Source organism: Lissotriton vulgaris, chromosome 3_1, assembly GCF_964263255.1.
Source record: "Lissotriton vulgaris chromosome 3_1, aLisVul1.2, whole genome shotgun sequence".
Classification (NCBI taxonomy): Eukaryota; Metazoa; Chordata; class Amphibia; order Caudata; family Salamandridae; genus Lissotriton; species Lissotriton vulgaris.
In genome coordinates, this window is record NC_141689.1 from 979,990,468 (window position 1) to 980,006,729 (window position 16,262).

Genomic DNA, 16,262 nt, shown 5'->3' on the forward strand with positions numbered 1-16,262 from the left:
AGAAACTCTTGCATCTGTTCGGGTATGGCAGTTAGGCCGCGGGACTCCCAGGCTCCAGAGGAGCCGAAGGGGTGGAGCCCCTGTCGACCTCGTCCGCCTCCGAGGAGAGACAGGGGGATGTCGGAGAGCGAACACGCTTCTTCGACTTCTTTTCATGGCTTCGCTTACCAGAATCCGAAGGTGAAGACTTGGAGCCCGAGGAGTGACGGCTCTGGTCCTGCGAGCGGTCTCGGGAACGGCCTCTAGACCCGGAGCGGCGAGAAAAGGAATTCCGGACCTCCAGCAATTTCCGGCGTCGCTCCCACAAAACCTTCCAGGCCATGGCACGAAATTCTCGGCAGTCCCGGGAGTCGTGGTCTGTCTCCAAGCAGTAGAGGCAGACATCTTGGGGGTCCGCGGTGGCACGACCCGCAAGACTTGAAGCTGGGCATCCCTACGTGCACCAGGAGAAAAAAGGATAGACAAAAGTCTCAAAAAGTAGTCAAAAAGTGACTAAGGTACGTGCACAATCCGGATCTGCACTTACTGGCGCGGAAAAAGAAAGAACTGACGTCAGAGCGCAAGGGTGGCGCCTAAGCACCCTCTGTGCCGTCATCTCAGCGTTGACGACGCCAGTAACGGACGCAGAGCCGCAGGACGCCACCTACTGACGCGCAGGGGTACTGCTAAGTAAAACTTTCCGGATCCAGTCTGATGCCTGGGGATATTCTAAGGTAAGGAATCTATCACTAATGTGTCTCTTTCAGATTTTAACGTTTTGCATTGCACCCCCCATCAAGTTACACAAGATATCAGGGAACTCTCCTGGGGGTTGCCCAGATGCAACACCACAGAAGCCACCTTCTTCCACATGGAAACATTACCAAAATTGTCCTCCTACTGGAGGAAGAAAGCAGTAAAAACAGGTGCAAGATTGCAGACACATATAGTGGGATCCCGGCGGTGTGCATACTCAGACTCTTCCCGCCTACAGGGGCTAACAGGTAGAAAAGAAGAGTTGTAGATCTAGAACTGTTACTGGCAAAATGCAAATATCCATAGTCTGGAAATTTAATAGGACCTCACTGACATAAAGTAGGAGGGCAGGCATGATTTGGTGGGCATCAACAGAAACAAGGGCACTGTGTTCTACAGCAGCCAGGAAGAATAAGTGTACAGCACTGTGCGTCAGAGAGCCCACTAGCGTTCATGAGGGACTCCGACAAGATGGCCCTACAAACTGCTTCAGATCCTTCTGGCACCCCAGGACAACAAATGTCACATAGACAAGACTGAATGCATATGCCTGTGTGCATTGTGTTGCATCAACTCTGGGAATGTTATATACTTGTTCCAGATTTAAAAAAATACCACTTACTAACATAATGCTCGTATCAAAAAAGACTCTTTTCCTAACTAGTATGGATTTTACTTTTACTTGATGTTGTACTACCCTAATTCCAAATGCAAACAATAAAGTGACAAACTCAGACCCTTACCTGTCCAAGATTGTTAAGCATTTGTAGTCCACATTTTGATAGCATAATGTTCATCTGATCTTTTGAAGAGATGTTTATAACAGTTTTATACTCTGGAACCTTGTAATTTTCCTCGTCTACATCAGATTCTGTAAGCTGTTTTTTAGTTTTCTTTTTCATCTAAAATAAACATAATTGTAAAATTAGGTTTTACATTTGTGTTTCACTCTCATAAACAATTAAAAAGGATCACAAATTTACTCTACCAAAGGTGAAAAGAAAAAACCACGAAAGTTGCTAAGAAATAAATAAATAAAACCTTTTAAAGGTGGCAAAAACTGGGCTGATTATCAAGCCTTCTCTCCAGTTGCTAAACGGTTGCAGCATAATTTACGCAATGAGAATAAATGTAAAGTATTTCAACTACCTCTATAAAATGCATTCTGGGTTAAACATCATTTTTTCCCCACAAAGAGTCATGAATCTGTATATCCAATCAGTTCTCATTCATTCTCACTCCTCCCACACAGGCACTTAGATGCTCTCAACTTCTTCAACAATTACCCTTGTAATGGACATCTATTCCTCTAACCCATAATTACATTCTCCTCATCTGAAACACTGTTAACATCTAAAAAATGACAATCTATATGAATCCTCCCACACATGTGGAGAAAGATCCATACATTGCCTCTAACCTTACCTTGACAAATTATCCTGTACCAAACCCTCAGCTGCATTTCCAAGATCATCCCTGCAAACTATCCAGAACCCTTCACCATATTTACCCTCTCCATCATAGACATTGCGACTAGTGTTTTCATTAAACGCATAAATACAAAAGATACCTTTATTCACCCTCACCAAATTCCCTCTGAGATTTACCCAATTAATCCACAAACCAACATTCCCTCTTCAACTTTCTCCTGGCCTGTGCATTTGTTCCTATTCTTAAACCGGCCAACTACTCATGCAACACAATAATTACTGCTCTCAGCCATCATAATAACCCTGAATTAAAGAAACTCAAAGCCCACTTTCTCACCTTATACCTACAGACTAGCCTCCTCCCCACTGTCTCATAATTAAAGTGGACACTAGGATATCCAAATTACTCACCAACAACTAATATGGCCAATGAAACTCAATCCAGTCTCCCGTTTACCCTACTTTAGAACCTTCAAAAAATCCGATCCTGTTTGACTCTTAGCCTCATTTAATCAAGTCTATAACACCCATTTCTCAACTCAAGGTCAGACTTAGGGACCACTAACTTGGGAGACTGCCTCAAAACTTCTCCTCCTTGAAGTCAAAATCAGGAGTATCATCTCCTCTGCCTTTTTCTTAACTACCTCTTTCAGGACATACTCAAAATGATGGACCTCATTAGAATTATGGCAAATAGTCAGTGGAAGGATGTCTTTTGCCTACCCGGTAGACGACTGACTGCTGTATTTCGAGATCTCCGACAGACAAGAGGAGATCTCTATGCCTTCAACAGAGACGTTCCCTTGGTGGCTCCACTGAAGCTTTGCTGAGCGAGTGCCATGCTTAATGCTCCCATTATCACCATATTCTTTATTTGATAGTTAAATTAAACAATTCAAATTTTTATAGTTGACAACAGAAACATGTAATAGTTTGTCTGAAATTCAAAAATACAACAGGTATTTAAATTAATCAGTACATGTGCTAATGCTAAGTCAGTAGCACTGATTGATCAATTGAAACATGGCTGACACCCAATTCTGACCCGGCTGTTGTAACCTCCCTCCCCTCGGGCTTTCAAATCATCCGACAAGATCGTTCGAGGGTAGAGGTGGAGGGTTAGCAATTATATTCAAAGAACAATATCACTGTAGACTCATCCCTGAAACTATCCCAGACTGTGAGAGCCTCGCTTTCTCGCTGGAGTTCTCCCCTAACCATTGCTTTTCGGGCACATTGATAGCCCGCCCACCTGGTCCCCCAAAACAATTTCACAATCTCTTATCAGTAATTATGTCGCCACACGTTAGCACTTCCGCCAACTATACCGTGTTAGGTGACCTCAATTTTCATTTTGATTCACCGCTGGATTCTCTGAATATCACGTTAGCCGATGACCTGGCTGCGCTGCAACTTAGCCAACGAGTAAAAGCATCGACTCATGTGAAGGGTCACCTGTTAGACCCAGTGTTCAGTAACTGCGAGGACCTTGTGGTTGGGTTTCCGCTCCCCCTCCCGTGGACTGACCACTTTTTGGTGCCCTTTACTTGGTCTACTCAGAAATCCGGACCGGTAAAACCATCGATAAGACTTGCCAGATCCTGGGCACGGATACCTACAGAGGAATGGAAAAACTTACTTATGAAAGAACCTCCCCCTAACAACGAGGATCCATGTTTGGCCAACCAGGCCTATGAAAACTGGATCCTGCACACTCTCAAATCCATCCTCCCCCTCAAGAAATCAACGGTAAAAAGCCTCCATAAAACAGCACCGTGGTTTTCGGAGGCACGTAGGAACAAAAAGCGCCAATGCCGGCAAATCGAAAGAAAATGGCGCTTAGACTACTCCATGGAGGAAAAGACTCGATATCGAGAGGAGATAAAAGCATATAAAAGGGAACTAAAAGCCGCCCAAGCAGTGTACTTCTCTGACAAGATCTTAGCTGCAAAATCCAAACCTAGAGAAATTTTTCAAACCCTGCAAAAACTTACAAAACTCCCGTCACCAATTGCGTTGAAGGAAAAGTCTGTTTCCCAGTGCAATGACTTGGCTGAATTTTTTTCAGCAAAAGTAAATAAAATATATGCCTCCTTTCCCTGCACTCTCACTCCCACCCCTCCGCTAATTCAGGATAAAATCAAGACCTTAGACTCCGCTTCAGCCCTTCCACCTCTGCTCAGTCACTTTCCTTGCATGGATCTCGAAGTATTGGAGTCCATGGCTCGGAAAGTAAAATCCGGATCTCCATCTGATCCAGCACCCCCTGAGGCCATGATGCTGGTCTTTCAGACTGTCCTACCGGTCATTAGGAACCTGCTAAATGCCTCCATTGCCTCGGGCATTGTCCCTTCTGCTTGGAAACGGGCGATGGTCCGAGCGCTGATAAAAAAGCCCAATCTGGAACCATCGGATTTTGGGAACTATCGTCCGATTTCCCTGCTTCCCTGGGTGAGTAAGATCGTGGAGAGATATGTCAATCTCCAACTGGTCAGCTTCCTTGAGGATAACCAGCTGCTAGACACCACCCAGACAGGGTTCAGGCCTAAGCATGGATCAGAATCCGCCCTCCTAATGGTCATCGAGGAGTCCAGGAAAATCCTTGATCAGGGAGGATCAGTGGCAGTGATCCTCCTTGATCTCAGTGCGGCATTCGACACGGTCAGTCATGCCACCTTACTGAACCGTCTTTCGAATGTCGGCATTGTGGACAAGGCATGGCTCTGGTTAAAATCTTTTTTGAGCAACAGGTCATTCCAAGTGTTTGATGGACAGACAGTGTCTTCTAGCATCCCCCTGAAGTGCGGAGTCCCGCAGGGCTCCTCATTAAGCCCCGCGCTTTTCAACATCTATATGAGGCCACTGGCTGAGGTAGTTCGTCCGTATGGAGTCAAGATCATATCCTATGCGGACGATACCCAGCTGGTGGTCTCATTAGCGCAGGAGGCTCTTCAATCACGATCAGGGGGACTTACCAAATGTCTGGAGGAGGTGAAGACCTGGATGACTCAGTCATCATTAAAACTTAATGGTGACAAAACAGAGCTCATGCTCCTGGGCCCTGCCGACCCCACATTTTTCAACTCATTGTGGCCCCCCTGTCTAGGTCCTCCCCCCGGCCCCGAAGGATAACATCAAAAGCCTAGGGGTATGGCTGGACAGGAGTCTCTCACTCAACACCCAGGCCACAAAGCTTTCAGCCACCTGCTTTGGAATACTTAGGACACTGAAGAAAGTTCTTCCTTTGCTCCCAATGGAGGCAAAGCAGATAGCCATACAGGGCCTGATACAATCACGGCTGGACTCCAACAACGTCCTATATCTGGGTGCACCAGAGTTCACCTTAAAGAGACTACAGCTGGTACAAAACTGTGCCGCGCATACTCTGCTGCAGATTCCACGCAGATTGTCAGTAAAGGCGGCTCTGATCAATCTTCACTGGCTCCCAGTGCGTAAGAGAGTCTTTTTTAAAGCAATGTGTATTGCCCACCAGGCTTTCTGGGATTCGGGTCCTCCAATCACCCGTGATCTAGTAAGCCAGTATCACCGAGGTAGAAATCTGCGCTCTAGTCAGGCCTTCATGGCAGCAGTCCCCAGAGTCAAAAGGTCTAGAACTGGCAGAAGGACGTACGCCTTCAACGCCGCCAAGATCTGGAACTCCCTCCCGTTTCACCTGAGATCCAATCCTGATCTCGCTTCCTTCCGTAAACAATTAAAAACACACCTATTCAATTCTGTTTAACTTAACTCAGTTTTTCCCTCTTCTTCTGGTTTCTCAACCTCTTCATCCTTCTCTGGTTCCTTTTTAGCGCTTGGACGCCTCAGGGCAGCAATCGCGCTGTTATAAATTCACTTTCATTCATTCATTCATTCATTGATCTGGCCACGAGTTCCCAATGGTTAGCTACTGATATTTTGGCAGTTTGTTGGCATCTTATTATTTTGGTATCAAAGCAACAAATTTGTCCATAAACTTTACAAATCTAGCTGTAATTATCCAGTCACCTCCCTGAAAGCAAACCCAATTCCTTCCTGGCATGTTTGCATGTCTAGCTCATGCAGAACAAGTTACTTATCTTTGGTAATGCTCTTCCTGGTAAAGACTGCAGATTCCCCACCTTTTGAATATTCCCCAGAAGTCAGACTGGATCTGGAACTTTTTTGCAGTTCCTCTGTGCGCAGCAAGTGGGACTGTGCAGCTCCATGCTGATGTCATTCCGTTACGGAAATGAGGTGCCGAGGATATTTAGGTGCAACTCGTGAGAGCTAATGTCAGTTGCTTTCGAGACTGTCCGCGCCCGAGACGCAAAACCCCAAAAGCAAATCCAATCACAGAACAGGGAGGATTAGTGAGAAATCTGCAGCTAGACAGTCTCTCTACGAGACAGAGGGTACCTTAGCTGACCTACATCCAAGCAAAGAGAAACAGGCTCCCTCATCCATAGCAACGGAAAGAAGAAAGACTAGGCCAGTGTCAGGTGAGGTGTCTAATCCACTAGCCTCCGCCAATTCCTCATACTAGTTTCCCTCACTCTCATCAACAGGATGCTGGGTTCCATTTAGGTCCTCAGACCCCTTCCATTCATCTCCCTTCCCAGGCCTGTCAAAAGTAAAAGACAGCCGTTCCAATCCAATAGACATGGTCTCGGTCGGAGCAGGAACCAATATAGGGCGACGCCAAGTCGACTCCGTGTGAGGAATTATAATGAGAATGGTGCTCTCATGGGGCATTGGCAGCACCAGCACTGGAGAGGGTGCCAAGGAAGGTCTCGATCTCGCCAGCTACTCTGCTCTGGGTTCAACTGGAATCCATGGAGCCAGACTGGCGCCGAAGGTGAACCCAAAGGCGAGGATCTGGTGGAGACCTCTCCCAAGCCAGTGGAGGACGAGGCATTCGAGAGGGGCCGGGCTGCCCAAATACAAGAAGTATGGCTTCATAAAAAGTTATGGAGTGTGACTCGATTCTTTTTGCTGGTAGAAAGTCCCAGACTTCCCCCTGACTTCAAATGTGGCAGGTGCGGCTCTGTGAACTGTCCCAGAGTCGACTGATGTCCGGCAGCAAGGAGCTTGAGAGATTCTTCCCTCAGCACCTTCCGATTCATGGCTCGGCAGTACTCCTAGGTCTTGGAGTCGTGATCCCTCTCCAAGTACCAACAGCACACCATGTGTGGGTCTGTCACAGACATCTGCCTGTGACAGGTACCACATGGTTTAATAACCAGTGGGTTTCTTAGGGGACATCCTGTCACACCTGGAGAGAAAACAAAGTCAAGAAAAAGCCAGTCAAAAAACGTCTGAAGGTAGCTCTGACCGGATCGGCGCTATCTGGAATGGAAAGGAAAAAAATTAAGTCAGCGTGCTGGAGTGTGCCTACCGTGGTACCACGCACGTCACTTCTGGTGCAGGGGTACTACTCAAAAGCTTCTGATACAGTCTGATGCCTGGGGATTATTCTAAGGTAAATAATCTGTAGCTAGAAGTCTCAATCAGATAGACTGGTCTACAAAACCTCGACTGAGCTTGATTAAGCCATACCCCATATTTGCCAGAGGATGCTTTGAGGCTGTACACTAATGATAGCCGTTTTTTGCATTAAACACTCTAAAATGTAGTAGAAGGGAAGGACCTGTAAAGTGTTTTGCTGCTTGGCTTAGTCCAAATGTGTCAGATCTAAGGTGCAAAAAACTGCCAGTTTCCTTAATCACCTGTAATTGCTAGCGAAACATGAGAGGTTCACTTCGCCAACATTTATGCAGCCCCTGTATCAGATGTTGAGTTGGTTATAAATCCCCTCAGCATGAGAAGCTATCACGCCTAGGTGAAGTAGAAGGTGCGATCAACTAAAGTGTTAGTGGTAAGGTTCCGGGCCCAGTCTATGGCCCAATAGATCTAATAAAATGTAACACTGACTTCCTGGCACCTTAGCTAACAAAAGTTTTTAACAATCTAGTTCAATCCCCGCCGTCTGCCTCATGGTCCACATCTATCATAGTACCTATTTTCAACAAGTATTTGCAATGCAATAGGTCTCGCATTTACTAGAGTTTGAGATATTGGCATTGTAAATTACAATGCCTTCTATTTACTTGTTGATTTTTAAAACATACATAAAAAGCATTGTTATTTACAATACCAATAGCCTAAACTCTCACAAATGTGAGACTTATTGCATTTCAAATGCTTTTTTTTTTACTGGTATCAAAAAATAGGGCAGTACCATTTTCAGCATTGTTGAGGCCTCTGCATTACAGAATGCAACACACCGTATTTTTTCCTCCACAGGGGAATTTATGTACCAGGCACCAGTGAGCTGTTGGCATTGTAAATGACAATGCCTTTTATTTATGTTTTGGTTTTTAAAATTGCATCGCAAATGCTTGTTTTGTTTTATAGATTTTAGATTAACGCACCTGAAATCAATAATTTGTTGGTGAATATTTCAGGACTGGAGACAGTGGTCAGAGGTGGTCACCCTACACATTAGACTCTAGATAGAACCCTACAGCCAGCCTTCTTGAAGCTGATTCACCAACAAACATCCACTCAGCAGAAACTTGAAGGTAGATTATTGGGCATTAAGAGCCCCAGACTCTAGATCTATTTAACCCCACCTTGCCAACAGAAATCAACCATAGCCTTGAAGAATCGCTGGCAAAAACACAACTATTTGGGCAGGCCGCTTTTGAGACATTGAGTCTTCCAAGGTAGCAAACAGTGTATACAGCATAGGTGTGTATGCTTCGAATTCCGTTGGATGCTTAACACAAATATCCTCATCTGATAGTTCTCAGACTCTCTGGCACTCTGCAGTGGTCATAAGGCAGCGTGTGGCTGTTTATAAAAGCTGCAAATAAATTTTAAAAAATCAGAGGCGTGGGCCTTGCTTGAAACGGGTGCGCCACAAATAACACTAAGGTGTTTCCAGATGTAAAAAAATAAACTGGACTTAAATGCTTCTGCTAGGGTGTAATGAATGTGTAAACCAATTTGAGCTTAAAATAGGAGCATACACTTTGGGCAGGAGTCTCATTGGGCGTTAATAACACGAAGCAGAAACAATTGGTACCGTTTGGTGGCATTCTCACATATGCCGCACTGGTGCATTGCTGTCTGCTCTCCTTGTATCACTATGGAGACAGCAGCGTGTAGCTTCATAGGCGCAGCGGGGATAAGTGCTGGCATATATATAGAGTTGGTTATCTATAAGTAGCATGCACAAAATGCGTGTCCTCAGACCCCAATTTCAAGCTGAGCTGGCCCTGCCTCCCTGAACTGGATTGGTTAACGATGGTTGCGGAGACTGGCATTGAGACAGTAAGTTGACTCACCCCTCCCGTGCGCACAATACAAAGTCCAGTGTGCGCAACTGCCAAGGGAGGAAGGTCGTTCACAGCTCTGAGAATCCGAATAGACGTGTACTACTGAGCGTTTAGTGATGCGAATGGAATAAACACTTGTGACTTGCGGAAAATGTGGCTGCGTACACGTACCTGACAGCCCTGCTTTGTCGGTGATTCATTTACAAGCACAAAGGAGGGGCGATGCTGTTCCACGCACTCCCGATATCTGCTCGCATCTCTGCCTGCCGCCTGCCGGGCTCGAAGCCGAGGGCTCAGCCGTGACAGCAGAGCGTACGTGAGTGAGAGCTGGCAGTAAGTAACCTGGTGTGTGGGGTTGATGTTTACAGCGTTTACAGCACTTGAAGGCATTCTTGGCTTTAGCTTGCACATGGGCTGTCCAGGCGTTCTCGCTCACGAAAGTGAAAGCGTGGGGGAGCGCGAGAAGAGACGTGCGCGTACACAGCCCATGTCTCCTAAAGCGCGCGGTCTCAGACATTGTCTCCAACATCTTTGGCAAGCTTGTGCACCTCTCCTGTCCCACTTCGCTAGCTACCCGGCGAATATAAGTCTCGCTTACGCGAGCAGCGCAAATCGCTGCATCGGTAGCGAGACCTAAAAAAGGTGCTCGATCTTATAGGCTAATCCCTCTGATTGATACCATGGTTAAAATCCTGGGGATGGTTTTATATAATAGAATCAAGGAGTGGATCCATGCTGAGTCAGTCCTATATTCATGTCAGTATGGGTTTAGAACCAAACTGGGAACAATCAAGCAGTGTTTAAATCTGAACTTGGTGCTCGGACAATATACTATTGCCAAACAAACACCCCTTTACCTGGCATTTATGGACCTAACCTCAGCTTTTGATTGTGTTAACCGCACCAAACTTTGGCATATGCTTGTCTTGCGTTGGATGGATGAAGTTTTAGTGCACTTTCTGGCATACTTGCACACAGACATGAAGGCAAGAATCAGAAGACAAGGAGAGGCATCCGGGGACATAAATATGCATTGGGGGTGAGACAGGGGTGTGTCTTGGACCCTCTCTTATTTATCTTATATACCAATGAACTTTACCCATTTTTACACACTATCACGCAGGATGTATCCAAAGTCAAACGTATGCTGTTACCTACTGTTATGCATGCAGACGACGCAGTGCTTATGGCACGTACCTCTAAGGCACTGCATCTTCCGGTGCTTGCTTTTGCAGACTTTATGGCCACTCTAGATTTATACACAATCTTCACAAAATCACACATTATGGCGTGTGGCCCAAAGAGTACAGAGCTTGCCATCCTCTCCAATGGAACCAATCACCAGAGTAGCGCAAGCACTTTTCCTTTTCTGGGGGTTGCCTTTTCTACCTTAGGGTCTTGGCTGCCCAACATTGCCTTCCACAGAGAAAAACTGTCAAGTGCAATTGGCTCGTTATGTAGCCTTCCACAGCCAGAGGCTCACTCAGGCCGTTATTGCAGATTTATAAGTCCCAATGTATTTCCATCGTAATGTATGGGGCCAAAGTATGGGGCATATCAAACTGTGAGGCTATAACGCCAAAGAAAAACACATTTAATTCCCTTGTTTCATCTGCCACAAAGAGTTGGGTTTGCCTTTCCTGGAAGATTGCATTAGAATGGGTCCGGCACCATTATGGTTGGCCATATATATGGAGAACCATGGAGGCTAGTCAAACAAGGGACATTATTTTGGACCAGCTCGTCTGTGAAAGAGGTATGCCCATTCTATGGTTAGCCTATGTAAAACTGCATATTCTAGAATTGGGCAACTGCATGCGTTTCAGTATCCTGAATGTTGTACCACCCTCAACAAAAAGCATGTTCATCAAGCTTAACTAGGAGTATTTCCAACAAATTAACAGGGAATTGAAGAAATCAAACGTTGAAGCAGGATTGTGCCAAACAGTACCACTAATTACCAATGGTATGCGCAGTCAAATTCTTGTTGTGCTTCACGTTGTGCTACATGCAGAATATAGATGACATTGCATATCCCTGCGATGGCAAGTCAGGACAATCCATTTTTCTGAAAATTTTATGAAAGATATACAAAACATTTTTTAATTCCGGTTTAAAAAAACTGAAATTCTAGGATAATAGGCAGACTAGTTCAGCTTTTATCCTTTTATTCCAATTATCTGATGTAGAAACTGCTATGCATGTGGGTTAAGTTTTAAAATCTGCCGTGAAGGAACAAAACACTATGCTCTCCTAACTCTGCTGCTCATATGGCCTTATTTTAGGGAAGTTTTTAGACTGCTGCTATGTGTATTATATATTGTTTGGCTCTAATTGTTTTAACAATCATGCTGCTATACCTGTTTTAATGTAGGGTTGCTTCCTGCATGCTGCTATGTATATCAAGTAATTGTGATAACCTGCATTTTAATGTCATGTATTTTAACCGTCATTGATTGCTCTGCAAATTTTATGGATGCATGCTACATCCGTATAAAGCATTTTTTGAATTTGAATTCAATTAGTTAAAATGTTATTTTTCTAACTTTGGCTTGCAGTGATTTCAGATGAAGTTTGTATTAACCTGCGCACTGGAATTCGACCTCTAAATAGTTGTAGGCCTTGGCGCTAGTGATACTATATGGAATGAAAAACCGCCACTGGGTTTGGGCTCTCCACAGTAAGGCCAAGCCACTGATAAATAGAAAACAAAACGAAAAGCCAGTACTGCAAAGTTTCTTCCTGAACTTATTTCTCAGCACTTGCGATTATAAAAACAAGTAGAACCTCCTTTGTCTGGACAGAATCAATCTGTTTTTTTATCATTCATACTTTTGTATTTCTTATTTGGTTAATTTTCATTAATTTTGTATTAAACACACTTTATACAAACAATCTGACATATCAATACAAAAACTCTTCACATATTATCAAAAACACCCTTCATTTATACATTTTCATACCATACTTACAGTGAATACACTCATCCTACATCCAGTCACTCACATACTCAGCAGCTTAAACAATCTATTTACAACAAATTTTGGGGGGGAGGGGTCTGGCCTCACTGGCTTGTGAACACAAAATGGTGGCTGGAGGTGCACTGTTTTAACACACAGGTCTTACCACAGAACAAAGGAGAAATTTGGAGAGAAAACAGATTTGCCACCAAGGAATGAGAGGAACAAGCTACAGAGGTTGGACTGTAAATCCCACAATTAAACACGTTAAATGCAAGCAGTCATGGGCAGGGAAACCCACAAGTTTAAAACACAAAACAGATGATTAAATGTTCCTATCACTGGCAGGTCAAACCTGCAATTTTAAACTGTAACAACCACATGCAAAGATACTAATCACAGAAAGGGAAAATCGTTTTTTAACCACCTTTTGTTTTGGGAAGAGACAGCACTAGTCTGTTCCCTTACCACTTCCTGGACTCTGCTCACTGCAATCCCGGGCACAGGTAGGCTGCAATTGACAAGATGGAGGAGAATGATTTGGGGTGCACCCAGCATGGCTTTAAGGGGCCTGGGCTGGTGTGAGGAGACCGCTCAGACTTGCCTGGTAGCTGAATAGCCAATGGTCTGCTGGCCTGGGGGTGGGGGGCTGGGGAGCTGCTTCTCCTGTTCAGAATCTCCTAGGAGACACACCGGCTCAATCCACACTTTGGACTTGTGCAGGTAAAGGCTTCACTAACTCGAAATCTAACAATACTGTTTGAATAAATATTTACTCCCCGTGCTGGCCAAAAAAACGAAGTGCACAGGCCCCAGTAAATACAGTTTAAACAGCTCACAGGAGCACCCTCTGATGTAGAATATCCCTGTTGCTGGGGGGAGGCAGGGGGTCTGGCAGCACTAGTATGTCTCCTTACCACTTCCTGGACTCTGCTCACTGCAACCTGGGTGCCCCAGCTACCGGTTTGAACTGTGGTATGCACAGGGACACCGTGTGTGCCCCAGGCACTGTCTGAAAAGCATTCACTGAATGCACCCACCCTGCCCCAATACACTAAATCCTGTCTGGGGAGGTGGTTACACGATCCCTGGACAGGAAACCTATTATCCAGGCCTCCCCTGCCGGAGTTTCGTCCAGCAGCAGGAGGTCAGACTTGTGTCTGTGGCAGAAGCATCCATTTTGTGATGCTGGGGTTCTTTGAAACTTCTACCAGTTAGACCAGTGTGTACATGTCTTCTCCCTCTTGAAGGGTGGAATTCTACCCCCGCAGCCAGGACTGGCGGGGGGAGGGGTAGTATTCCAAAGTGTTTGACACCAAACACTACATGTTTTGATGCAGCCATTCCAAAGTTGGCATTAACCGCAAGGTTATAATGCACTTAAGAATATATGGTATGGCTGTATCATAGAACAGCTATAAGGAAGGGATTCCGAAAGCTGCAGAGGGCCTAAGCTCATGCTTGGGCACCCTCTCACACAAATCCAAGCACTCTTCCTTCAGGATTTTCATGGCTTGCAGCAGGAGTGACTTATAGGTTTATGTGTATATATATATATATATATATATATGGTGTAAATGGTTGTTGGACTAGTTGTGGGACTAAGAGTAGGGTTAGGCTTTCTATTGTAAGTAGGGACTAGGGCTACCTGTACCATTGGCTGCTTGGACTTGGGTTGGGACTACTGGTAGGGCTAAGGCCTTTATTGGATGTAGAGATCAGGGTTTTTGAACTGATTGGGTGCTTGGACTAGGGCTAAGATTGGCAGTAAGGTCCTGGTCTCCTATTGGTTCTAGATTTTAGGGCTAGTGTTGTGATTGAATAGTGTTAGGGCTAGGGTTCCCATTGGCTGACGGGGTCACCTGATTACTAGGGCTATAAAAACGGCCAGGCTTAGGGCGTCTCAGCCCGGGCGTCGAGGCTAAGGGCGGAGAGGACAAGGATAGTTGCCTGTTTGAGCCTGTTAAGGGCGGAGAGGACAAGGGCAGTTGCCTGTTTGACACTGTTAAGGACGGAGAGGACAAGGGTACTTGTCTGTTTGATGCTGTGCGAGACTGGTCGGGACTAGGGCCAGAAATGCTTCACTTTTTCTCATTTAGCTATACCCAAAAGAACAAGTTACTTACCTTCGGTAACGATATATCTGTAAGAAACAGTAGTTAGTATTAGATTCCTTACCTTAGAATATCCCCAGGCGTCAGTCTGGATCCGGAAACTTTTGCGTAGCAGTACCCCTGCGCGTCGGTAGGCGTCGTCTGCAGGCGTCCCCTGCGGCTCCGCGTCCGTCGTCGGTGTCGTGCGCCGTGATGACGTCGCTGGAGTATATAGACGCCGCCTCCGCGCGCTGACGTCAGTTCTTTGTGCACAGCTTTTCCGCGCCAGAACACGCAGAGCTATGTAAAAAACCAACACTGGTGCCATTTGAAACTAGGGCCCTGAAAGGGATGTCCTTAACCGTAGGTATCAGTTCGCAGAACGGGGAGGATGGGTGGGGCGGTAAGGAATCTAATACTAACTACTGTTTCTTACAGATATATCGTTACCGAAGGTAAGTAACCTGTTCATCTGAAAGAAACAGGTTAGTATTAGATTCCTTACCTTAGAATAGATACCTCAGCAATACCAACCCCGGTGGTGGGTCTGCGAACCAATACAAGCTTACACCAGAAAGTCCTGGAGGACAGAACGGCCAAAGAAGCCATCCCTCCGGACTTGACTGTCCAGGCAGTAGTGCCTCGCAAATGTGTGCAGCGAGGCCCACGTAGCCGCCTGGCAAATGTCCTGCAAAGGGACTCCCCGGCCCAGGGCAGTAGTAGCCGCCGTGGCCCGAGTGGAATGGGCCTCAGCCCAACAGGAGGCTCCTTCCGAGCCAAAGAGTAGCACGCTTTGATGCACAGAACGACCCACCGAGAGATGGTCCGTTTATGTACCGCACGTCCCTTCTTCGCACCCACGTAGCCAACAAACAGTTGGTCATCCACCCGGATCGGGCGTGTGCGATCCATATAAAATGAGAGCGCACGTTTTGGGTCCAGACGATGGAGCCGCTCTTCATCCTTTGAAGCATGCGGAGGCGGGAAGAAGGAGGGTAAGGTGATGGACTGCCCGATGTGAAAAGCAGAGACAACTTTGGGCAGGAAAGAAGGTCTAGTTCTCAGAACCACCTTGTCTGGATGAATGGACATGAAAGGAGGTTTGACAGAAAGAGCCTGGAGCTCACTCACTCTCCTGGCAGAGGTGATGGCAACCAGGAAGGCCGTCTTTAAAGTCAGGAGACGGAGAGGACAGGAATGAAGTGGCTCAAAGGGAGCACACATCAAGAAGGTTAGAACTAGGTTCAAGTCCCACTGAGGCATCACAAACGGAACAGGTGGATACATGTGTGTGATGCCCTTCAAGAATCTTGTTACAATAGGGGACTTGAACAAAGAAGGTTGATCAGGCAGCCTCAGAAAGGCCGAAAGGGCAGAAAGGTAGCCCTTGATAGTGCCCAGAGCAGAGCCCTGCTGGGCAAGAGAGAGAAGAAAGAGGAGAACCTTGGAAAGAGGAGCAGAAAGAGGGTCCACAGCCTTTGCTGTGCACCATGCCACAAATCTGTTCCACCGGCAGGCGTATACCGACTTAGTGGAGGGACGCCTGGCTGCCAGAATCACATCACAGACTTCAGGAGGCAAGTCAAATGGCCTCAACTGTCGCCGCTCAATCTCCACGCATGGAGGTGGAGGCTGGACAGGTTCGGGTGGAGGACCGTCCCCTGCTGCTGCGACAGAAGGTCTTCCTTAAGGGGCAGGCGGATCGGGGGACTGACTGACATGCTG

The 16,262-nt window shown here is 46.1% G+C and overlaps 1 protein-coding gene across 4 annotated transcripts in view; it reads right to left on the bottom strand.

Annotated features, from left to right (window-relative positions):
- Window positions 1-16,262, bottom strand: part of VPS13A (vacuolar protein sorting 13 homolog A) — a 2,146,181-nt gene that overhangs the window by 1,171,422 nt on the left and 958,497 nt on the right. For all 4 annotated transcript variants that reach the window (XM_086961343.1, XM_086961342.1, XM_086961345.1 and 1 more), the window contains one exon: window positions 1,479-1,637. In XM_086961343.1, coding sequence (XP_086817469.1) covers window positions 1,479-1,637 — 159 coding nt within the window. The remainder of the gene's footprint in view (window positions 1-1,478; window positions 1,638-16,262) is intronic.